The sequence below is a fragment of the Chlorocebus sabaeus genome, chromosome 10 (genome assembly GCF_047675955.1).
Source record: "Chlorocebus sabaeus isolate Y175 chromosome 10, mChlSab1.0.hap1, whole genome shotgun sequence".
Taxonomy (NCBI): Eukaryota; Metazoa; Chordata; class Mammalia; order Primates; family Cercopithecidae; genus Chlorocebus; species Chlorocebus sabaeus.
In genome coordinates this window covers 46,993,120-47,017,776 of record NC_132913.1, presented here as the reverse complement: position 1 = coordinate 47,017,776, position 24,657 = coordinate 46,993,120, and the positions used below count along the sequence as shown (strand labels likewise).

The window sequence follows — 24,657 nt, the reverse complement described above, 5'->3', positions numbered from 1 at the left end:
TCAGCAGCACTGCTGGGCACCATGGTGCACACCTGTAGTCCCAGTTACTCTGGATGCAAGAGGATCACTTGAGCCCAGGAGTTCAAATCCAGCCTGGACTACATAGCAAGACCCCAGTCTCTAAGAAGAAAAAATTCAGCAAAGTAAAATTAAGCAACTCCGAAAAGGAAGTTGAATAATGTTTTCCTCCATCTTAAGTGCTGATCCTAGATAGATGTCTCAGGCACTTCTCATTCATTTCATAGCCCAACAAAGAATGCTAGTCTCAAGGCAGGAGAATTACTTGAACCGGGACCTAGGAGGCAGAAGTTGCAGTGAGCCGAGATCGCACCACTGCACTCCAGCCTGGGCTACAGAGCAAGACTCTCTCAAAAAAAAAAAAAAAAAAAAAAAAAAAAAGGATGCTAGTCTCCTATTAATTCCCATCACTCACCTCTGCACATGTAGCACAAACTGGAATCGTTACACAGCTGAAGTTTTGGCTATAATTAAATAAGGGATTTTAAAATAAAGCTGTGGTATTCCTGTTGGCATTATAGGCCACCTCTTTTCTCAGCCATGGTATATCCCAAAGTATACCAGGGCTGTATATCTAGGGCTGCATGGAAAAAATGTGATTGAAGACTCAGAATTGAATTGAAGAATGGTTGGAAAAACAAGAATTGTTATCAGAAGCTCAATTAAAAGTAGCATTTGGGAATAGCTTAAAGAATAGTCTCTCTGAGTCACAGGGTATTCTAAAGTTAATCCAGTTCGGCCGGGCATGGTGACTCATGACTGTAATCCCAGCACTTTGGGAGGCTGAAGCGGGTGGATCACTTGAGGTCAGGAGTTTGAGACCAGTCTGGCCAACATGGTGAATCCCTGTCTCTACTAAAAATACAAAAATTAGCTGGGTATTATGGCAAGTGTCTGTAATCCCAGCTACTCAGAAGGCTGAGGCAGGAGAATCACTTGAACCTGGGAGGTGGAGGTTGCAGTGAGCCGAGATTGCACCATTGCATTCCAGCCTGGCGACAGAGTGAGACTCCATCTCTAAATAAATTAATTAATTAAATTAATAATTAAATTAAATTAACCCAGATCAAGCCAGGAGATTGGAAGGCTGCTTACCCAGTCCTCACAGTCTCAACTGTTTCATAGCATTGCTTTACTTGCTTTATCTTCAGTGTTGGAAATTCTGTGAAATGCGTCATTGTGTCTGTTGTGAGGAAGCAATGAGTGATTACATTTCCTAGTTTCAGTCACCCCAAATCTTTTGAGACAAAAACAATATTGCAATGTCGAAAATTTGTCAGTAAATTAAAATAACAAAATTAAAGTCACCTGTAATCCCAGTACCTAAAAATAAACATGATTCAATATTTTGGTATGGATCTTTCAAGTTATTTTTTTATGTGTACCTATTTATTTTTTAGATAGCTGGAGTCAGACTATTTTGTAACTCCCCCCAACTTAATGATTTGGGTCTTACTTCTTATCCTATTTCCAACCTTTACCTATGGTTCTCTTTTCTCTTTCACCCTTAATTTTAACATATTCTGTGTAGCTGTTTAACTATATATCCTAATAGCTGCCTTAATTCTTTGAAAATGACAGGATGTTAATAAATACTTTACATTGAAAGCAATGATAAGATACTGAAAGATTTTAAACAGAGTAGTAACAATATAAGACTTCATTTAAGTAGAAGACACTGTGTGGAAGGCTGGGGAGGACACAAGCAGCTGGAGAAAGGGAGAGCAGTTATTTTTCTATAAATTCATGCAGGAAATGATGTTGGCCTTTACAGTGACTGAGGGGAGGCAGCTCTGGGTTATGTAAAGTGCAGAGTGTGGCCATGCAGTGGGTCACTCAAGTACCCAGCTTGAAGAAGTAAAAATATATAGAATTAAAAGAAGTCAAGAAGGCTTGGAAACATGAACACAGGCATCCCAAGTTAATGGTAGGGCCAGGAGGACAGCAAGAATTGGGACATCTTAGTGAATGTCAGGGAGGAGCAGGGTGACCAAGTCCTCAGTGAATGTCATGGGGAGTTTGCAGTGATACAAAGGGAATAATCCTCAAAGGAAATAAAAGGAGATAAAAAATATCCACTACTCCTTCCTCACAGCCCCTGTGGTATCTGAGAATAGAATATCAAATAGCCTTCCCGTGGGTGCTGAAAGGAGATTATTCCCTTGGAAAAGCCAGATTTATGTATTTATTTAAGATTCAGGGGATACATGTGCAGGTTTGTTACAATACATACACCGTGGGATGCCAAGGCTTGGGCTTCAGTTGAACCTGTCACCCAAATAGTGAACACAGTACCCAATAGGTAGTTTTTCAACCCTTGCTCCACTCCCTCCCCACTTTTGGAGTCCCCAGACACTATCATTCCCATCTTTACGTCCATGTGTACCCAATATTTAGCTCCCACTTATATAAGTGAGAACATGTGGTATTTGGTTTTCTGTTCCTGCATTAATTCACTTAGGATAATGTCCTCCAGCTACATCCATGTTGCTGTAAAGGACATGATTTTGTTCTTTTTTATGGCTGCACAGTATGCCATCATGTATGTATGCTACATTTTCTTGATCCAATCCACTGTTGATGGGCATCTAGATTGATTCCATGTCTTTGCTGTTGTGAATAGTGCTGTAATAAACATTTGAGCCCAGGTGTCTTTTGGCAGAACGATTTCTTTTCCTTTGGGTGTATACCCAGTAATGGGATTGCTGGGTTGAATGGTAATTCTATTTTTGTTCTTTGGGAAATCTCCAAACTACTTTCCACAGGGGCTGAACTAATTTATAATCCCACCAACAATGTGTGAGCGTTCTAGCCAGAGTTAAATTAAGATCAATTAAGATCAAGAATTTAGTGAAAAGATGTTTATAGTCTTCATATTTTGTATTCAATGAAAAGATAAAAGGTGTGGGATGATTTATTTAGATGGAATGGAAATTCCAAAGGATCAGGGACAGGGTTAGGTGGGGAGTGCCTCAAAGGGGAAGAAATGCAGGGCAGTACGGATGAGTGCAGGCAAAGTCGCGCAGCCTCCACACCGGAGGCCACAGTGGCTTAGGCCCTGACTGGGTTAGGGTTAGGGGCTAGGATTACAGCTGGAACTCTGGTCATGAACATTTCAGAATGAAGCAGCCAGTGGTGTTGAAGCTTGACTGTGTTGCTGTTTATGGTTCACTAAGTGTGGCTTCATTCAGTATTTCAAATAAACTAGTGATGTAGATTGTCTTGGGACTCAGGAAAGCTTAGCTCAGTGGGTCTGTTAGGCCAGCACCAGACTCAGCAGTGGGTATGTAAGGCCTGGTGCTCTGGCAGCACCATGGGGAAGCTCAGACAGGCCTGTACCCCACAGTCCATCTCCTGTACCTAGATGGGTGGTCAGGACCTTGGCAGGGTGTAAAGGCAGATGTTCACAGACTTCTAGCACACAACAGAATCTAGTGAATGAAGAAGCTTCTCTCCCCAACAAGTGTGAAAACAGCGGCGTGAGATCCACAGTGCCTGAGGACTTCAGAGGAAGGGAACCACCAGCTCTCTGTGTGCCAGCTAGCCCCTGAGTTGCAGGCTTTACACATTATCCCATTAATTCCAGCCCCACGAAGTTAAGTGTCACACTGGTTTCATTGATGGGGGATGGAAATTTGGAGACGTGGCACACAAAAGCTAGTAAGTGACTGAATCAGGATTCAAAACCACATGGGCTTAGCACTGTAGCCCATATTCTTTCCACTACACCAGGTTGTCTCTGATCTAATCAGTGCCGATAGTGATCCTCATCCCATTTTAGTTTTCTGATTTCTGATAACCAGTGGATCCAATTATGTGTGAGACAGCATAGCATAATGGTTAGGACATAGACTCTAGGGATTGAAAGCCCGGAAGAGAGGCCCAGCAGTGTGGTTTGTATTCGTGGGACTTTGCAAAGTTGCATACCTTTAGTTTCCTCATCTTTAAAATGGAGATAATAATAGCACCTCCCTTATATGGTTGTTACAAGGATTAAGTAAGCCAATATTTATAAAGCATTTAGAACAATGTTTGTCATGTAGTAAATGTGTGTTAATGTGTTAATGTGTGTTAATGTGTAAATGTGTGTTAAATATAAAAAAAAATAAAAATCATTAGATTGACCATGGGAGTCAAAATAATACAAAGGGATAACATGAATATTGCCACTTGAAATGTATTTCTGCTCCTTACAGGATGAACTCAACTTTGGTTGGTCAGATGGGAAACGTCTTCATTTTAGTCGCTGGGCTGAAACTAATGGGCAACTTGAAGACTGTGTAATATTAGACACTGATGGATTCTGGAAAACAGCTGATTGTAATGACAATCAACCAGGTGCTATTTGCTACTATTCAGGAAGTATGTGAATTTCAGATATTTTAATTCTTAAATTATTAACAGTCTCATAAGTGGCAAAATTTCTGAGGAGTGGTTTTGTAAAATCTGGTTTTGGAATTGTGAAGAAATTATAGTCATGTCTTTTTATAGGAACATTTATGAAAATTTGTATTCAAGCAGAATTCTATATTAAATATATTATTATTAATGGGTTATTTTAGGTATGTTTTATTTTTACGTCAGCTGACAATGGGGATTAACACTTTAAAGTCCCATTGTTACTCTACCTCTTTCTGCATATATTTATACTTGTAGAAAGCTTACACTTGTGAGAATTCTTTTATGATTCATAACATCACAACTAACATGATTTTTATGAGTCACTCTTAAGATTCAGTTGGTTGTGGCCAGGTGCGGTGGCTCACACCTGTAATCCCAGGACTTTGGGAGGCCGAGGTGAGTGGATCATGAGGTCAGGAGTTCAAGACCAGCCTGGCCAAGATGGTGCAACCCCCTCTCTACTAAAAATACAAAAAATTAGCCAGGCATGGTGGCACACACCTGCAATCCCAGCCGTTCTAGAGGCTGAGGCAGAGAATTGCTTAAACCTAGAGGGGCAGAGGTTGCAGTGAGCCGAGATCATACCACTGCACTCCAGCCTGGGCGACAGAATGAGACTCTGTCTCCAAAAAAAAAAAAAAAAAAGGTTCAGTTGGTTGTAACAGCAACCATCTCAAGCTAGCTTAAAATAAGGGGAAATTCAGGATCCGCAAAACGGGGATAGAGCTGAACCTATAACTGGAGATGAGTTGAGACAATTTCTAAATTTCACTTTGTAAATCCTTAGAGAAAATCTCATGGACTTAGCCTGAGTCAGGTGTGCCATCTCTAGCCCAGTCAGAGGAAAGTGCTTTTACAACTGTCAAGGTCACATTTGTGGGTTTGTGGTAGAAAGAAGACACTGCTTCATGGACAGAGGGACTTATTGTGATCCAGGAGAGATACTGAGTGATCTCTGCCACGTATTAAATCAGTTTAATTTATTTGAGTGGAATATGTTTATATTTGTATCTTTGTGAATGTATGGCCTTTTCAGAAAATGGAAAAAGGTCATAATCAGCTACTGTAGATGTCAGATTTTAAATATTATTTCTGTTTGACTTGGTTAAAGCAATAACTTATTTAGAACATCAAGTGTTTCATTTAAATGTTCCTTTAAAATTAATAGTATCAGTAGACAGAAACTTGAAAACAAATTCTCAAAGTTATAGTTAGGTGACTTTTAATAATGAATGTGTTTGTACAGTATCTCTAGGGGTGGTCCCTTGTACTTGACATTTGGTAATGCAGGAAGACAGAAATTGCATTTAACCTAATAGCACCTCACTTTTTACATTCTTCCACGCCACAGCAGGGGTAAGAAAATTGTGTCAAGTAATTTCCTTCCTATAGAAAGCTGGCTTTTGTGTGCTGTATCTGAGTATAAACAGAGACAGGCTTCACTAGGATATTACTTCTTGGCTTCCTGAATATTTCCTCAAATCAAGCCTAATGACTGCAAACAGGATTTAACATTTATATCTCAAATTAGAATTCTTACCATTAACTCTTTTTCTAGATGAGACTGAAAAAGAGGTCAAACCAGTTGACAGTGTTAAATGTCCATCTCCTGTTCTAAATACTCCATGGATACCATTTCAGAACTGTTGCTACAATTTCATAATAACAAAGAATAGGCATATGGCAACAACACTGGATGAAGTTCATTCTAAATGCCAGAAACTGAGTAAGTATTATATTAGTCCATTCTCACATTGCTATAAGGACATACCCGAGACTGGGTAATTAATAAAGAAAAAGAGGTTTAATGGCCTCACAGTTCCACATGGCTGGAGAGGCCTCACAATCATGGCAGAAGGCAAAGGAGAAGCAAAGGTATGTTTATATGGCAGCAGGCAAGAGAGCATGTGCAGGGGAACTGCCCTTTATAAAACCATCAGATCTCGTGAGACTTACTGTCACGAGAACAGCACGGGAAAGACCCACCCTCATGATTCAGTTCGCCGGGTCCCTCCCATGACACTTGGGGATTATGGGAGCTGCAATTCAACATGAGATTTGGATGGGGACACAGCCAAACCATATCAAGTATATTATACTGTCATTACTTATTGTATTTTGCTAATTAAAAAAATATTTTCTGTGTTATAAATATTTCTTTTTTTTTTTTTTTTTTTTTTGAGACGGAGTCTCGCTCTGTCGCCCAGGCTGGAGTGCAGTGGCCGGATCTCAGCTCACTGCAAGCTCCGCCACCCGGGTTCATGCCATTCTCCTGCCTCAGCCTCCCGAGTAGCTGGGACTACAGGCACCCGCCACCTCGCCCGGCTAGTTTTTTGTATTTTTCAGTAGAGACGGGGTTTCACCATGTTAGCCAGGATGGTCTCGATCTCCTGACCTCGTGATCCGCCCATCTAGGCCTCCCAAAGTGCTGGGATTACAGGCGTGAGCCACCGCACCCGGCCTATAAATATTTCTAATTAGCACTAGTAACTAGATGTCAAAAATATTCATCTCCTAATATCTACATTATCAGTGACAAAGTATTAAAATTTGTGTTAGTTAAAATGGAAAGTATAGGCATAACTCCTTTCTTTACTCATCCATTCAAGAACTAGTCTATGTTTGTAAGGAAGGTGGGTTCTCCTTTAAAAGGAAAAGAAATGGGCTAGGCACATTGGCTCATGCCTGTAATCCGAATTCTTTGGGAGGCTGAAGTGGGAGGATTGTTTGATGCCAGGCATTCAAGATCAGCCTGGGCAACATAGTGAGACTTTTTGTCTGCAAAAAATTAAAAGCATGATGGCACATGCCTGTAGTTCTAGCTACTTGGGAGGCTAAGGAGGGAGGATGATTGAGCCCAAGAGGTTGAAGCTGCAGTGAGCTGTGATTGCACCATCTGCACTCCAGCCTGGATGACAGGAGACCCTATCTCCAAAAAAAAGGAAGGGGGAAAGAAATGGCACACAAGAGAGGAAGTGAAAATAGGTTAGTTGGAGCAGTCAAAAGCTTAGACACACCACAAAGCAGCAGCTAAGCTTAAAGATGTGCACATTTCACACTTTCAGCTCTCAAGAGTCTTCAGATAATTCCTATGAGATCCACTAAGGATTTGTGACTTCCGAATGATGGAACTGTTGGAACCAATGGAACAATGAACTTAGTGAAAGTTGCTATAGAAAATATCAAACCATTATTTCCCAAAGCATGCTCTATATAACATTAGTCTTGAGAGATGTTCTGCAAAAAATCCTTAGAATAAGGTTGAAAAAAATAACCAACAAAAAGAAAAAGATTGAGAAACACTAGACACCATAGCTTCCTGTTGGACATTAACAAATGTACATTAACATATACCTTAAGAAATACTGGCATAAATAAATGAGTTTAACTTTGTTTAAACCAATGTTTGCAAACTTTTTTAAAAATCCATGTAGATCTTTTCTGGAACCTCCTTGTTAATTTTGTGAAGAAGACCCTTTGGGAAATATTAAGCCTTTTAACCCTCATACTGATAACTAAGGAAAAGGAAGATCTGTCATATAGGTCAGCAGTCCCCAACCTTTTTGGCACTGCCAGGGAGGGGTGGATGGTTTCAGGATGAAACTGTTCCACCTCAGATCATCAGACCTTAGTTAGATTCTCATAAGGAGTGTGCAAGCTAGATCCCTCGCATGCATAGTTCACAAGACAGTTTGCGCTCCTCTGTCAATCTAATGCCACTCTGCTCTAACAGGAGGCAGAACTCAAGTGGTGATGCTCGCTTGCCTGCTGCCCACCTCCTGCTGTACGGCCCAGTTGCTAACAGGCCTGGTTCCTAACAGTACCAATCTGTGGCCCGGGGGTTGGGGACCCCTGTTATAGTTCATCTAAGAGGTTTTAATTATTATAGAGTAATCTTTGACAGTCTATCATTACTATGGGTGATTTATACCAACTGAAAATCACCTTTAAATAGGGGAATGTGAAGTGAATCAATGTTTTAAATTCTCTACTCAGCTACTAGTTTTCTATTATACCATAAGACCAAATTTAACATCAAACATTTGAAAACTCCTTAACCTGTTAGTACAATGGCATAATTTTATTTTATGTATCTTTCTAATTGTCCGATATTGTTTAAGTTTGAAGTATATTAAAGTGAGAATTAAAATGTTTTAAACCTATCAAAGTGTTCTAGATAAGTAATTATTAAAATTATTGACTATTTTTTATTTAACAGATCCAAAATCACAAATTCTGAGTATTCGAGATGAAAAGGAGAATAACTTTGTTCTTGAACAACTTCTGTACTTCAATTATATGGCTTCATGGGTCACGTTGGGAATAACTTATGAAAGTAAGTTGTAAATCTGCCAGTTTTCTCTATTTGTTTTTGTGCTTCATTATAACATAATTATCAAGCCGTAGTTCTTCAAAGTACATGTCTATCAATACATGAAAGTATAATGACATACTTAACATAACTTACATAAATACCAAGACAGTTTTTGTGTCTCTGCTCTGCCGTTAACATACCTTTAGAGTTTAAAGTTAAATGGCAGAAAATAATTTTCTGAATTAGTTTGTTCCCACACTCCTATAAAGAACTACCTGAAACTAGGTAATTTATGAAGAAAAGAGTTTTGAGTCACAGTTCCACAGGCTGTACAGAAAGCATGGCTGGGCAGCCTCAGGAAACTTACAATCATGTCAGAGGCGAATGGGAAACAAGCAGATTTTACTATAATGGAGCAGGACAGAGAGTGAAGGAGGAGGTGCTACACACTTTTGAACAACCAGATCTCACGAGAGCTCACTCACTATCACGAGAACAGCAAGGGGGAAGTTTGCCTCCATGATCCAGTCACCTCCCACCAGGCCCCTCCTCCAACACTGAAGATCATAATTCAACATGAGATTTGGATGAGGACACAGAGCCAAACCATATCAATTTTCTTTTATCACTCTTTCCTCTAGCAATTCAAGACTTATCACTCTTCCATCCAGCAACTCAAGACTAACTAAAAATGATCACCATCCCATATAAATCTTCAATACTTACTTTATGTTTCCACTGACTATGTGAGATGAGCAGAGAACTGAATCACTCTTCTATTAGTGTTGCACCTTTGGGTTTATAACCCTGACTTGGGTTATATTGGCTCACATATGATAAGCATTAGAAAAATGAGACACATGGCCAGGTGTAATGCCTCACGCTTGTAATCCCAGCACTTTGGGAGGCCGAGGCAGGTGGATCACCAGAGGTCAGGAGTTTGCCACCGTCTCTACTAAAAATACAAAAATTAGCCAGGTGTGGTGATATGTGCCTAGTTACTTGGGAATCTGAGGCAGGAGAATCACTTGAACCCAGGAGGCAGAGGTTGCAGTGAGCCAAGATCATGCCACTGCATTCCAGCCAGGGCAACAGAGCAAGACTCAAAAGACTCCGTCTCAAAAAATTAAAAAATGAAAAGAAAAGAAAAATGAGATACATGATCTGGCAATGGGATCGAATATTTGGAATGTGGGCTAAATACCACGAATTCAAAATATGATTGATATGAATGTTTTTAAAACAGAGTCCGGTATAGAGGAAACAAGACCAATTTAGAAAGATGCTCAGAAATGTCCTGAAAATCATAGACATTTTGGAATTAGGAAAACCTTTCCATGGCCATAGAGCATCAAAAGCATACATTTACTCTAAAAAGGGTTTGATAAAGGGCTCAGGACAATGATAACCAGGGGTAGGGAAGGAAAAGAAACTAAATTACTCAGATCTGTCTGTTTTAAAAATAGGCTTCTCCTTTGCTCTCTAACCCATCTATTTCCTGGGGTTACCACTGTTTTCCTGAAATGTTTATGGTTTGCAGAAGGGTTAATGAAAATTAAACTACCAAGCAGTAAAGACTTGGTTTACCAGGTGAGGATAAGTTCATCATAGTAGGACTTAGTTGGCCCAAGCCTTTTCTCTAATGACCCTTAACTACCCTTGAATTAAAATGGAGAGAAACTAGCTGGAAAGTTCTGAGGCTTCACCTGAAAGTGACTGAAGAAACAATGGTCTTGTATTGAGCAATGGAGACCATACCCAGGACAGAAACTGAAATTGTACCCTTTGATATACGTTATATTATCAGAAACAACTGAAAATGTATTATATATTCTGAAAAAGCATTTTTAGATCAGAAGACTCCCTTGTTTTATCTTCTTTTATAAAATGTTTGAGTAATACGATTTCTATTAAAATATACAGACATAATACATATAGAAAGACATTTCAGGCAAGTGGCAAATTTGGTTTGAATCTCATTCTTACTGACTTAATTTACATCTGTAAGGTACTGTTTTGGGTTATTTTGATATACTTATAAAATATGTAATTTATTTGTCCCCTATGCAAGGAATTCTGTTTTTTAAAGCAGTTTTGGCTTTTCAATAGCAGGGCCATGAATAGAAATCACTGTAAGTCACTGTTTTTGGTTATGTTGATATACTTATAGAATATTTAATTGTATTTGGCACCTACATAAAGAATTTTGTTTTTTTGAAACATTTTTGACTTTTCAATAGCAGGGCCATGAATAGAAATTACTGTGAGAAGCCACAGTGTGTCAACTGAGAGCTACATTAAGCCAAGTGAAAAAAGTGACTTTTTCTTAAAGCAACTTTAGAAATCTACCATTGCACATCATATGGGTCAGAAAATTGATAACTTTGAAGTTTGGGAGAGGGGAAGAGGAACTGGTAGGCATAAGATGATACAAAGCAGCAAACAATAACCAAATCGTGTGTGCAGTGCTTCTAACATGTCATTGCTGCAGGCAGATGTTTAGAGGTCTTGCCTTGGGAGGTGGTAATCAGTGAAAACCAGAAATAACCAGGACAACATTGGATATGTGTAGGTAGTGATGGCATCAATCTTTATACCAATTTATAATTGTAATAGGCCTAGTACCCTTTTTTTAAGCTTTATTGCAACCATCACTACCCTAAAAAGAAGCACAATACCCATTAGCATCCCCTCCCTGTCTCCCAGTCCTCAGCAACCACTGATCTACTTGCTCTCTCTACAGACTGCCTGAATGTAAAATTCTGGACATTTTATATAAATGAGATCATACAATGTGTGCTTTTTGCGTGTGACTGGCTTTTTCCATTAGCATAAAGATTTCAAGGTTTATCCATATTGTAGCATGTATCAGTACATTATTCCTTTTTATAACTGAATAAAATTCCATTCTATGGATATAATACATTTTATTTATCCGTGTATCAGTTGATGGACATTTAGGTAAAACAACCTAGATTTTAAACCATTTTTAGTTATTATGTATAATGCTTCTCTGAACATTCACATACAAGTTTTTGCATGGACATATGTTTCCCTTTCTCTTGGGTATACCCCTAGGAATGGAATTGCTGCATCTTTTGTTTAACCCTTTGAAGAACTACCAGGTTGTTTTCCAAACCAGCTACACCATTTTCCATTCCCAGTATATGAGAGTACTGATTTCTCCATATCGATGCCAACATTTGTGTGTTTTTCATTATAGCCATCCAAGTGAGTGTGAAACATCTCACTGGGATTTTAATTTCATTTCCCTAATGGCTAATGATATTAAGCATCTTTTCATGTGCTTATTGGATATTTGTATATCACATTTGGAGAAATTCCTATTCAGATTTTTTCCTCATTTTTTAAATTGAGTCTTTTTATTGTTGAGGTGTAAGAATTCTTTATATATTCTGGATATAAGTCTTTTATCCAATAAATAATTTGCAAATATTTTCTCCCATGACTTGACTTCTACCACAAAAGTGTTTTTCTTTTTTTTTTTTTTCTTATTTTTTTATTGTACTTTAAGTTTTGGGGTACATGTGTAGAACATGCAGTTTTGTTACATAGGTATACACACGCCATGGTGGTTTGCTGCATCTATCAACATGTCACCTACATTAGGTATTTCTCCTGATGTTATCCCTCCCCAACCCCCCAACCCCCGATAGGCCCAGTGTGTGATGTTCCCCCCTGGCCCTGTGTCCATGTGTTCTCATTGTTCAGCTCCCACTTATGAGTGAGAACATGTGGTGTTTGCTTTTCTGTTCTTGTGTTAGTTTGCTGAGATTGATGGTTTCTAGCTTCATCCATGTCCCTGCAAAGGACATGAACTCATCCATTTTTATGGCTGCATAGTATTCCATGGTGTATATTTCTTTATCCAGTCTATCACTGATGGACATTTTGGTTGGTTACAAGTCTTTGCTATTGTGAATAGTGCCACAATAAACATACGTGTATATACATCTTTATAGTGGAATGATTTATAATCCTTTGGGTATATCCTCAGTAATGGGATGGCTGGGTCAAATGGTATTTCTAGTTCTAGATCCTTGAGGAATTGCCACACTGTCTTCCACAATGATTGAACTAATTTACACTCCCACCAACAGTGTAAAAGCATTCCTATTTCTCCACATCCTCTCCAGCACCTGTTGTTTCCTGACTTTTTAATGATTGCCATTCTAACTGGCATGAGATGGTATCTCATTGTGGTTTTGATTTGCATTTTTCTAATGACCAGTGATGATGAGCATTTTTTCATGTGTCTGTTGGCTGCATAAATGTCTTCTCTTGAGAAGTGTCTGTTCATATCCTTCACCCACTTTTTGATGGGGTTGTTTGTCTTTTCTTGTAAATTTGTTGAAGTTCCTTGCAGATTCTGGATATTAGCCCTTTGTCAGATGGATAGACTGCAAAAATTTTCTCTCATTTTGTATGTTGCCTGTTCACTCCGATAATAATTTCTTTTGCTATGCAGAAGCTCTTTAGTTTAATTAGATCCCATTTGTCAATTTTGGCGTTTGTTGCCATTGCTTTTGGTGTTTTAGCCATTTAGCCTTTGCCCATGCCTGTGTCCTGAATGGTGTTGCCCAGGTTTTCTTCTGGGATTTTTATGGTCATAGGTCTTACATTTAAGTCTGTGATCCATCTTGAGTTGATTTTTGTATAAGGTGTAAGGAAGGGGGATCCAGTTTCAGTTTTCTGTGAACGGCTAGCCAGTTTTCCCAACACCATTTATTAAATAGGGAATATTTTACCCATTGCTTGTTTGTGTCAGATTTGTCAAAGATCAGATGGTTGTAGATGTGTGGTGTTATTTCTGAGGGCTCTGTTCTGTTCCATTGGTCTATGTATCTGTTTTGGTACCAGTACCATGATGTTTTGGTTACTGAAGCCTTGTAGTACAGTTTGAAGTCAGGTAGCATGATGCCTCCAGCTTTGTTCTTCTTGCCCAGGGTTGTCTTGGCTATGCAGGCTCTTTTTTGGTTCCATATGAAGTTTAAAGTAGTTTTTTCCAATTCTGTGAAGAAAGTCAGTGCTGGCTTCATGGGGATAGCATTGAATCTATAAATTACTTTGGGCAGTATGGCCATTTTCATGATATTGATTCTTCCTATCCATGAGCATGGAATGTTTTTCCATTTGTTTGTGTCCTCTTTTATTTCCTTGAGCAGTGGTTTGTAGTTCTCCTTGAAGAGGTCCTTCACATCCCTTGTAAGTTGGATTCCTAGGTATTTTATTCTCTTTATAGCAACTGTGAATGGGAGTTCACTCACAATTTGGCTCTTTGTTTGTCTGTTATTGGTGTACAGGAATGCTTGTGATTTTTGCACATTGATTTTGTATCTTGAGACTTTGCTGAAGTTGCTTATCAGCTTAAGGAGATATTGGGCTGAGGTGATGGGGTTTTCTAAATATACAATCATGTCATCTGCAAACAGAGACAATTTGACTTCCTCTCTCCCTATTTGAATGCCCTTCATTTCTTTCTCTTGCCTGATTACCCTGGCCAGAACTTCCAATACTATGTTGAATAGGAGTGGTGAGAGAGGGCATCCTTATCTTGTGCCAGTTTTCAAAGGGAACGCTTCCAGTTTTTGCCCATTCAGTATGATATTGGCTGTGGGCTTGTCATGAACAGCTCTAATTATTTTGAGATACGTTCCATCAATACCTAGTTTATTGAGAGTTTTTAGCATGAAGGGCTGTTGAGTTTTGTCAAAGGTCTTTTCTGCAACTATTGAGGTAATCATGTAATTTTTGTCATTGGTTCTGTTTATGTGATGGATTATGTTTATTGATTTGCATATGTTGAACCAGCCTTGCATCCCAGGTATGAAGCCGACTTGATCCTGGTGGATAAGCTTTTTGATGTGCTGCTGGGTTCGGTTTGGCAGCATTTTGTTGAGGATTTTTGCATTGATGCTCATCAGGGATATTGTCCTGAAGTTTTCTTTTTTTGTTGTGTCTCTGCCAGGTTTTGGTATTAGGATGAAGCTGGCCTTATAAAATGAGTTAGGGAGGAATCCCTCTTTTTCTATTGTTTGGAATAGTTTCAGAAGGAATGGTACCAGCTCCTCTTTGTACCTCTGGTAGAATTCCGCTGTGAATCTGCCTGGTCGTAGACTTGTTTCAGTTGGTAGGCTATTACTGCCTCAATTTCAGAACTTGTTATTGGTTTATTCAGGGATTCGACTTCTTCCTGGTTTAGTCTTGGGAGGCTGTATGTGTCCAGGAATTTATCCATTTTTTCTAGGTTTTTTAGTTTATTTGTGTAGAGGTATTTATAAGTATTCTCTGGTGGTAGTTTGTATTTCTGTGGCATCAGTGGTGATATCCCTTGTATCATTTTTTATTGTGTCTATCTGATTCTTCCCTCTTTTCTTCTTTATTAGTCTTGCTAGTGGTCCATTTTGTTGATCTTTTCAAAACACCAGCTCCTGGATTCACTGATTTTTTGAAGGGTTTTTTGTGTCTCTGTCTCCTTCTGTTCTGCTCTGATCTTAGTTATTTCTTGTCTTCTGCTAGCTTTTGAATTTGTTTGCTGTTGCTTCTCTACTTCTTTTAACTTTGATATTAGAGTGTTAATTTTAGATCTTTCCTGCTTTCTCTTGTGGGCATTTAGTGCTATAAATTTCCCTCTGTACACTGCTTTAAATGTGTCCCAGAGATTCTGGTACGTTGTGTCTTCATTCTCATTGGTTTCAAACAACATCTTTATTTCTGCCCTCATTTTGTTATTTACCCCATAGTCATTCAGGAGCAGTTTGTTCAGTTGCCATGTAGTTGTGTGGTTTTGAGTGAGTTTCTTAATCCTGAGTTCTAATTTGATTGCACTGTGGTATGAGAGACTGTTATGGTTTCTGTTTTTTTTTTTTTTTTTTTTTTTTTTTTTTTTTTGCTTTTGCTGAGGAGTGTTTTACTTCCAATTATGTGGTCAATTTTAGAAAAAGTGTGATGAGGTGCTGAGAAGAATGTATATTCTATTGATTTGGGGTGGAGAGTTCTGTAGATAGCTATTAGGTCTGCTTGGTCCAGAGCTGCATTCAAGTCCTGAATATCCTCGTTAACTTCCTGTCTCGTTGATCTGTCTAATATTGACAGTGGGGTGTTAAAGTCTCCCACTATTATTGTGTGGGAACCCAAGTCTCTTTGTAGGTCTTTATGAACTTGCTTTATGAATCTGGGTGCTCCTGTATAGGGTGCATATATATTTAGGATAGTTAGCTCTTCTTGCTGCATTGATCCCTTTACCATTATGTAATGGCCTTCTTTATCTCTTTTGATCTTTGTTGGTTTAAAGTCTGTTTTATCAGAGATTAGGATTGCAACTCCAGCTTTTCTTTGCTTTCCCTTTGCTTGGTAAATATTCCTCCATCCCTTTATTTTGAGCCTATGTGTGTCTTTGCCTGTGAGATGGGTCTCCTGAATACAGCACACTGATGGGTCTTGACTCTTTATCCAGTTTGCCAGTCTGTGTCTTTTAACTGAGGGCATTTAACCCCTTTACATTTAAGGTTAATATTGTTACGTGTGAATTTGATCCTGTCATTATGATTTTAGCTGGTTGTTTTGCCTGTTAGTTGATGCAGTTTCTTCATAGTGTCAATGTTCTTTACAGTTTGGTATGTTTTGCAGTGGCTGGTACTGGTTGTTCCTTTTCATATTTAGTGCTTCCTTCAGGAGCTCTTGTAAGGGAGGCCGAGTGGTGACAAAATCTCTCAGCATTTGCTTGTCTGTAAAGGATTTCATTTCTCCTTAACTTAGTTGGCTGGATACGAAATTGTGGGTTGAAAATTCTTTTCTTTAGGAATGTTGAATATTGGCCCCCACTCTCTTCTGGCTTGTAGGGTTTCTGCAGAGAGATCCACTGTTAGTCTGATGGGCTTCCCTTTGTGAGTAACACGACCTTTCTCTCTGGCTGCCCTTAACATTTTTTCCTTCATTTCAACCTTGGTGAATCTGACGATTATGTCTCTTGGGGTTGCTCCTCTTGTGGAGTATCTTTGTGGTATTCTCTGTATTTCCTGAATTTGAATGTTAGCCTGTCTTGTTGGGTTGGGGACGTTCTCCTGGATAATATCCTAAACATTGTTTTCCAACTTGGTTCCATTCTCTCCGTCACTTTCAGGTACACCAGTCAAATGTAGATTTGGTCTTTTCACATAGTCCCATATTTCTTGGAGGCATTGTTCATTCCTTTTTATTCTTTTTTCTTTAATCTTGTCTTCTCTCTTTATTTCATTAAGTTGATCTTCAATCTCTGATATCCTTTCTTCTGCTTGATCAGTTCAGCTATTGATACTTGTGTATGCTTCATGAAGTTCTCGTGCTGTGTGTTTCAGCTCCATCAGGTCATTTATGTTCTTCTCTACAGAGGTTATTCTAGTTAGCAATTCATCTAACCTTTTTCAAGGTTCTTAGCTTCCTTGCATTGGGTTAGAACATGCTCCTTTAGCTCAGAGGAATTTGTTACTACCCACCTTCTGAAGCCTACTTCTGTCAATTCGTCAAACTCTTTCTCCATCCAGTTTTGTTCGCTTGCTGACTAAGAGTTGTGATCCTTTGGAGGAGAAGAAGCATTCTGGTTTTTGGAATTTTAGCCTTTTTGCATTGGTTTCTCCCCATCTTTGTGGATTTATCTACCTTTGGTCTTTGATGTTGGTGACCTTCGGATGGGGCCTTTGAATGGACATGCTATTCATTTCTGTTTGTTAGTTGTCCTTCTAACAGACCCCTCTGCTGCCAGTCTGCTGGAGTTTGCTGGATGTCCACTCCTGACTCTGTTTGCCTGGGTATCACCAGTGGAGGCTGCAAAACAGCAAAGATTGCTGCCTGTTCTTTCCTCTGGAAGCTTTGGAAGCTTCTTCCCAGAGGAGCACCTGCCTGATGCCAGCCAGAGGTCTCCTGTATGAAGTGTTTGTTGGCCCCTACTGGGAGGTATCTCCCAGTCAGGATACATGGGGGTCAGGGACCCACTTGAGGAGGCTGTCTGACCCTTAGCAGAGCTCGAAGTCTGTACTGGGAGGTCCACTGCTCTCTTAGGGCCGTCAGGCAGGGACGTTTAAGTCTGCTATAAGTCCCTGACTGGGGCTGCTGCCTTTTTTTCAAAGACACCCTGCCCAGAGAGGAGAAATTTGGCAGTCTGGCCATAGCAGCCTTGCTGAGCTACAGGGGGCTCCACCCAGTTCGAACTTCCCATCAGGTTTGTTTACACCAGAAGCCTAAAACCGCCGACTCAAGCCTCAGCAATGGCGGATGCCCCTCCCCCAACCAAGCTCTAGTGTCCCAAGTCAATCTCAGACTGCTGCTGTGCTGGCAGCGAGAATTTCAAGCCAGTGGATCTTAGTTTCCTGGGCTCCGTAGGGGTGGGACCCACCGAGCCAGACCACTTGGCTCCCTGGCTTCAGCACCCCTTTCCAGGGGGGTGAACGGTTCTGTCTTGCCGGCATTGCAGGCACCACTGGGGTATGGGAAAAACAGAACTCCTGCAGCTAGTTTGGTGTCTGCCCAAATGGCTGCCCAGTTTTGTGCTTGAAACCCAGGACCCTGGTGGGGTAGGCACCAGAGGGAATCTCCTGGTTTGCAGTTGTGAAGACCGTGGGACAAGCGCAGTATCTGTGCCGGAGTTCCTCACGCCCAGTCCCTCGTGGCTTCCCTTGGGTAGGGGAGAAAATTCCCCAACCCCTTGCACTTCCCAGGTGAGGCGTTGCCCCACTCTGCTTTGGCTCACCCTCCGTGGGCTGCACCCACTGTCCAACCAGTCCCAGCAAGATGAACCCGGTATCTCAGTTGGGAATGCAGAAATCACCCGCCTTCTGCATCGATCTTGCTGGGAGGTGCAGACTGGAGTTGTTCCTATTTGGCCATCTTGCCAGCAATCCATCACAAAAGTGTTTTTCTTTTGTCATTTGTGCATCTGTAAGAAGGCTTTGCTTGCCCCAAGGTTATGAAGACTTACTCCTATGTTTTCTTTATTTTTTTTGAGACAGACTTTTGCTCTTGTCACCAAAGCTGAAGTGGTGCAGTGGCGTGATCTCGGCTTACTGCAACCTCCGCCTCCTAGGTTCAAGCTGTTCTCCAGCCTCAGCCTCCCGAGTAGCTGGGATTACAGGCGCCCACCACCATGCCCAGCTAATTTTTGTATTTTTAGTAGAGATGGGGTTTTACCATGTTGACCAGGCTGGTTTACTGACCTTAGGTGATCTGCCCACCTCAGCCTCCCAAAGTGCTGCAATTACAGGGGTGAGCCACGGTGCCCGGCCTCTTGTGTTTTCTTCTAAAGGTTTTATAGTTGTAGCTCTTATATTTATGTCTGTGATCTACTTTAATTTTTGTGTGTGGTGAAAGAAAGGGGTCCAACCTTTTTTTTTTTTTTTTTTTTGCTTGTGGATATCCAGTTTAGAAGACTATTTTTTCCATACTGAATTGTCTTGGCATCCTTCTTAAAAATCAATTGACTGGCCAGGTGCAGTGGCTCACACCTATAATCGCAGCACTCTGGGAGGCCGAGGCAGGTGGATTATGAGGTCAGGAATTCAAGCCCAGCCTGGCCAAGATGGTGAAACCCCGTCTCTACTAAAAAATACAAAAGTTAGCCAGCTGTGGTGGCGGGCATCTGTAATCCCTGCTACTCGGGAGGCTGAGGCAGAGAATTGCTTGAACCCTGGAGGTGGAGGTTGCAGTGAGCTGAGATTGTGCCACTGCGCTCCAGCCTGGGTGACAGAGTGAGACTCCGTCTCAAAGAAAAAAAAATTAATTGACCGTAAGTATGCACAGTTGTTAACAGTTTATGTCCAGAGAAGAGATTTCTTTGGCGACTTTTATAATGTATCAATCATGTTTTAAATAATAAAATAGTCATGTTCATTTCCATTGCAATTAAATGTATATGTAAGATAAAATATTTTTTATTTCAATAGGTTTTGGGGGAACAGGTGGTGGTTGGTTACATAGATAAGTTCTTCAGTGTTGATTTCTGAGATTTTGGTGTACCCATCACACGAGCAGTGTACACTGTACCTAGTGTGTAATCTTTTATCCTTCACCCCCTCCCAACCTTCCCCCTGAGTCCACAGAGTCCATTGTATCATTTTTATGCCTTTGCATCCTCACAGCTTAGCTCCCACTTGGTGAGAACACACAATGTTTGATTTTCCATTCCTGAGTTACTTCACTTAGAATAATGGTCTCCATTTCCATTCAGTTTGCTGCGAGTGCCATTATTTCATTCCTTTTTATGGCTGAATCGTATTCCATGGTACATATATACCACATTACCACATTTTCTTTATCCATTCGTTGGTTGATGGGCATTTGGGCTGGTTCTATATTTTTGATATTGTGAATTGTGCTGCTATAAACATGCATGTGCAAGTATCTTTTTCATATAATGACTTCTGGAAAATAATATTTGATGACAAAAATGAAATGTTATTACTGAAGGATGGTGGAATTATAGGTCAATATTTGTAGTTTGCATTTATAGTCAAATTAAAAATGAGCATGATTTACTGTTACAATCAGAAAATATCTTAAAGGGTTATACATAATCATACAAACTTTTAGAAGGTTGGGAAAAGAGAAAATCAGTCAAGTTTGAAATCTTAACTATATAACTGTAATTCAAGTCTTGATTTAATCTCTAAGCATAGGAAAACAATGTTTCTTCTCTAGATAATTCTCTTATGTGGTTTGATAAGACTCCACTGTCATATACACATTGGAGAGCAGGAAGACCAACTATAAAAAATGAGAAGTTTTTGGCTGGTTTAAGTACTGATGGCTTCTGGGATATTAAAACCTTTAATGTTATTGAAGAAACACTTTATTTTCACCAGCACAGCATTCTTGCTTGTAAAATTGAAATGGGTAAGTATAGTAATATAGAGATTTCTTTCACTCCAGGGGAAGAATATAAGGCTATTAGTTCCACTAGCGGGAATCATACAATCAAATGCTTCCTCTGTGTTCAGTCCTGTGCGAGGTGTTCCAGAGGTTAACGAGGAAGGAAAAGACATGGGCCCTGCTGTCAAGGGTTTGACCCTAAGGAGTAAAATGTAGTTGTGGAGATAGCATTAAATTCCTTATTATTGTTTAATGTAAATTAGCCTTAGATTAATTGATACAGGCTTCAATTGTGGGGAAGTCAAAACTGATACATTGAAAAGGGGAATGACAGAAAAAAGGAAAGGCTTCAAGAAGAGGTGAAACTTGGCTGGGGTTTGAAAAATGCATAGGGTTTGTATAAATAAGAAAGTGTTTGGGGGAAGAGTTTTGACATTCTGTGCAAAGTGAATGTCTCTCAACCTTGCCTAATTTGTAAATAAATCTGTTTTTAAATATATGTTCGTTTTAATTTTTTCACAGCTTAAAAACTGTTAATTATTACCACTGTGCCCTAAGCTCCCTGCTCAGTGGGAGCCCGTAATGGTGGCGTGCTGGGCTCACTTCACAGCGCCGCAGTCACTTCCCAAGACCGTGTCCACCAGCAACCTCCAGGGATTCCTTATTCTAACTTACTTTGAGTCAGTGTAAACTTTTGAGACATTTTAGAAACTAGTCTCTATCCCCAATTTCTAGGCCTTCTCCCAGTTCCCTGTTTTTCCCCATTCTTGTTCAGCAAAACATCTTTTTCTCAATCAAGCTGGTCTCTTCGTTGTCCCAGGCACAGGGTATGCCCATCCTCATACTTGCACCTTTATGTTTTCCTCCTGCCAAGAAGTTTTGCAACTTCTTTCTTTCTTTATTTTTTTTACATCTTTAATAAACTTTTCATTTTAGGATAGCTTTAGAGTTACAGAAAAGTTGCAAAGATAGTACAGAGTGTTCCCATCTATCCTACAATTTCCCCTACTGTTGACATATTACTTTAGTATGGTACATTTGTCACAACTAATAAACCAATATTGATCATTATTATTATTATTAACTAAAGTCCACACATTATTCAAATTTCCATAGTTTTTATTTAACATACTTTTTCTTTCCAGGATCCCATCCAGGACCCCACCTTACCTTTAGTACTCCTGCCTCCTTAGGCTACTCTTGGCTGGGTAGTTTCTCAGACTTTTCTTATTTTTGATGGCCTTAACAGTTTTGAGGAACACTGTCATGTATTTGGTAGAATGTCCCTCAGTTTGGGTTGGCGGATGTTTTTCTCATGATTAAACTGGGATTATAAGCTTCTGGAGGAAGACCAAAGATGTGAGGGAGCATTCTCACTTCACATGGGCACCATGTACTATTCATGTGACTTATCACTGGCCACCTGGCCCAAGGTAGTGTTTGTTAGGTTCTCTGCTGCAAAGTTAGCCCTTTTCCTCCTTTCCATAACTGTCCTCTTTCTAAGGAAGTCACTATGTAGAGTCCACACTTAACAGGGTAGAAAGTTATCCTCCACCTTCCTGTGAGGGGAGTATCTATATAAATAACTTGAAATTCTTCTGCACAGGGTATTTGTCTATTTTCTCCAATTTTTATTTTATTTTTTATTTTTTTTTTGAGACAGAGTCTTGCTCTGTCACCCAGGCTGGAGTGCAGTGGTGCCATCTCAGCTCACTGCAGCCTCTAGGCCTTCCAGGTTCCAGCGATTCTCTTTCCTCAGCCTCCCAAGTACCTGGGATTACAGGCATGCATCACCATGCCCGGCTAATTTTTTATATTTTTGGTGGAGACGGGGTTTCACCATGTTGGCCAGGCTGGTCTTGAACTCCTGACCTCAGGTGATTCCCCTGCCTTGGCCTCCCAAAATGCTGGAATTACAGGCGTGAGCCACTGCACCTGGTCCCAATTTTTAAATTTATTCAGTTATTTATTTATACCCTCATCATTGTGGCTTTTTTGTTATTTGTTAGTTTGTAGTGCTTCCATACTTTCTCCTTCTTTTTGTTCTTAATTTCCTCCAATCTTCTAGACCTAGTATAGGTTCATGGTTATTTATTTTATACTTTGGATTATAATCTAACATACTGCATTCTGTAATATTTTGCTGAAGTCTTTCCGCTTTGGCCTTTGGTAGCTCTTTCACTTGGCTCCCATGTCCCTTGAAATAACCTCATCATTGTGGCTTTGTTGTTTGTGTTTGTTTTAAGCACTTCCTTACTTTCTGGTTACCTTATTTCTTTTTAGTCTTAATTTCACCTAACCTTTGAGACCTGGTTTATCAAGTAGTCTTCCTGACTCCTCTCATTCAAATGAATCTCTACCAATTTCACAGTTCCTACTGGTTAATAATTTTGCCATCATTTCAGCCATTGTTTCTGTCTCCAACTAATATATAAGCTTCTTAAATGAAAGAAAATGTTTATGCCTTTTAAAAATATCAACCAGAGAACTTTAAGAGCCTAAGATATGTGTCATAGCAGTAAGAAAAATAAAATATGCATTTGACCTCCCTTATTAATAAGAAACCCAGTTTTATTTAACTTTTCAAATGATTGCATGTTGTCTCATCCAAAAGGTATATTTGAAATAATTTAAATTTTAATCACCAGTGCTTTTAATTATTATAGTTGACTACAAAGAAGAATATAATACTACATTGCCACAGTTTATGCCATATGAAGATGGTATTTACAGTGTTATTCAAAAAAAGGTAACATGGTATGAAGCGTTAAACATGTGTTCTCAAAGTGGAGGTCACTTGGCAAGCGTTCACGACCAAAATGGCCAGCTCTTTCTGGAAGATATTGTAAAACGTGATGGATTTCCACTATGGGTTGGGCTCTCAAGTCATGATGTAAGTCTTGCTTTGCTTTCCAGAAACTTTTCAAATGTGTTATTTTGAGGGTTAGAAATCTGAACGTAAAGTATCAATACAAAGTACAACATTAGATGAAGTACTGGGACTCCGTTTGCGTAGCATGGTGCTTTCTTACCTTTTACAACACAGAACAAATAGAAAATTTTGTTGTAGAATGCACTAGGGCAAATGCTCAGGCCATCCCAAGGGCCCAGTGGATGAATATCTCAACAACACGTCTATAGCCTAGTTGGGACAGACAAATTGGAAAGCTGGTAAAAATGAAATAGCATAGAATCAGAAAACCCTGAGTTTCAGTACCAGTAGCGGATCTTCTATTTATATGCTGGGTGATCATGAGCAAGTTATTTAGCCTTTGCAACCTTATTTCCTCATGTAGAAAATCAGGGTAATAACAATTTCATTGAGACTTTAACACAAAAGTTTATACAAGTTACCATCTAAAATTCTCCACATGGTTAGGACTAATAAATGCACACTTTCTTCCCACTTTTCCTCTAGAAAATTACACTACTTAAGATTAATTCTGCTAGTAAACACATCTGTGCCACTATTTGAATCGTATTATTTAATCATTCATGTACTTACAATAAAGTCTTGTATACAAAAAATGGTTATCTATTGAGACTAGAGTTGTAGTTCTAAGTTAAATAATCTTTAGAACAAAATTTAGGGCAAAAATTTTTTAAAGGATAGCAAGTTAAGATAAATTCAAGGAAAACTCAAAAATAGTCTTCCCATTTTGAGTTTCTTGGGAAGTGTTTCTCTTTTCTAGCTCCCTACTGCTTGGTGTCCTCTGTAGTGTGAAAAATGTAGCCAGAAACACAAAACACAAAACTATATAACATAGAAAACAATATTCAGAACAATATGAAGGTTGGGATTATAAATTTGTCATTGTGACAAATGGAAGCCATTTGCATGTTGTTTAATTTCAAGTGTTACGTAAACTCATCCTTTAAAAAAATCTAAAGACCAGGTATAATAATTCTGTCTCTAAGTTTAAAGTCCTCCATAAACGGTGCCAGAGCAAATGTCCCGAATCAATGCATCAGAAGTCAATCAGACCTACAATTATAGTAGGTTCAGACCTACAATACTGGAAGCAAATAATTAATATTCCATTATAATATTTCTTGAAGTATGT

At 39.4% G+C, this 24,657-nt stretch overlaps 1 protein-coding gene across 1 annotated transcript in view; it reads left to right on the top strand.

The window, feature by feature from the left end:
- Positions 1-24,657, top strand: part of LY75 (lymphocyte antigen 75) — a 99,431-nt gene that overhangs the window by 62,769 nt on the left and 12,005 nt on the right. Inside the window, exons 26-30 of the mRNA XM_038002067.2 lie at positions 4,215-4,380; positions 5,978-6,145; positions 8,639-8,755; positions 20,423-20,617; positions 23,260-23,486. Coding sequence (XP_037857995.2) covers positions 4,215-4,380; positions 5,978-6,145; positions 8,639-8,755; positions 20,423-20,617; positions 23,260-23,486 — 873 coding nt within the window. The remainder of the gene's footprint in view (positions 1-4,214; positions 4,381-5,977; positions 6,146-8,638; positions 8,756-20,422; positions 20,618-23,259; positions 23,487-24,657) is intronic.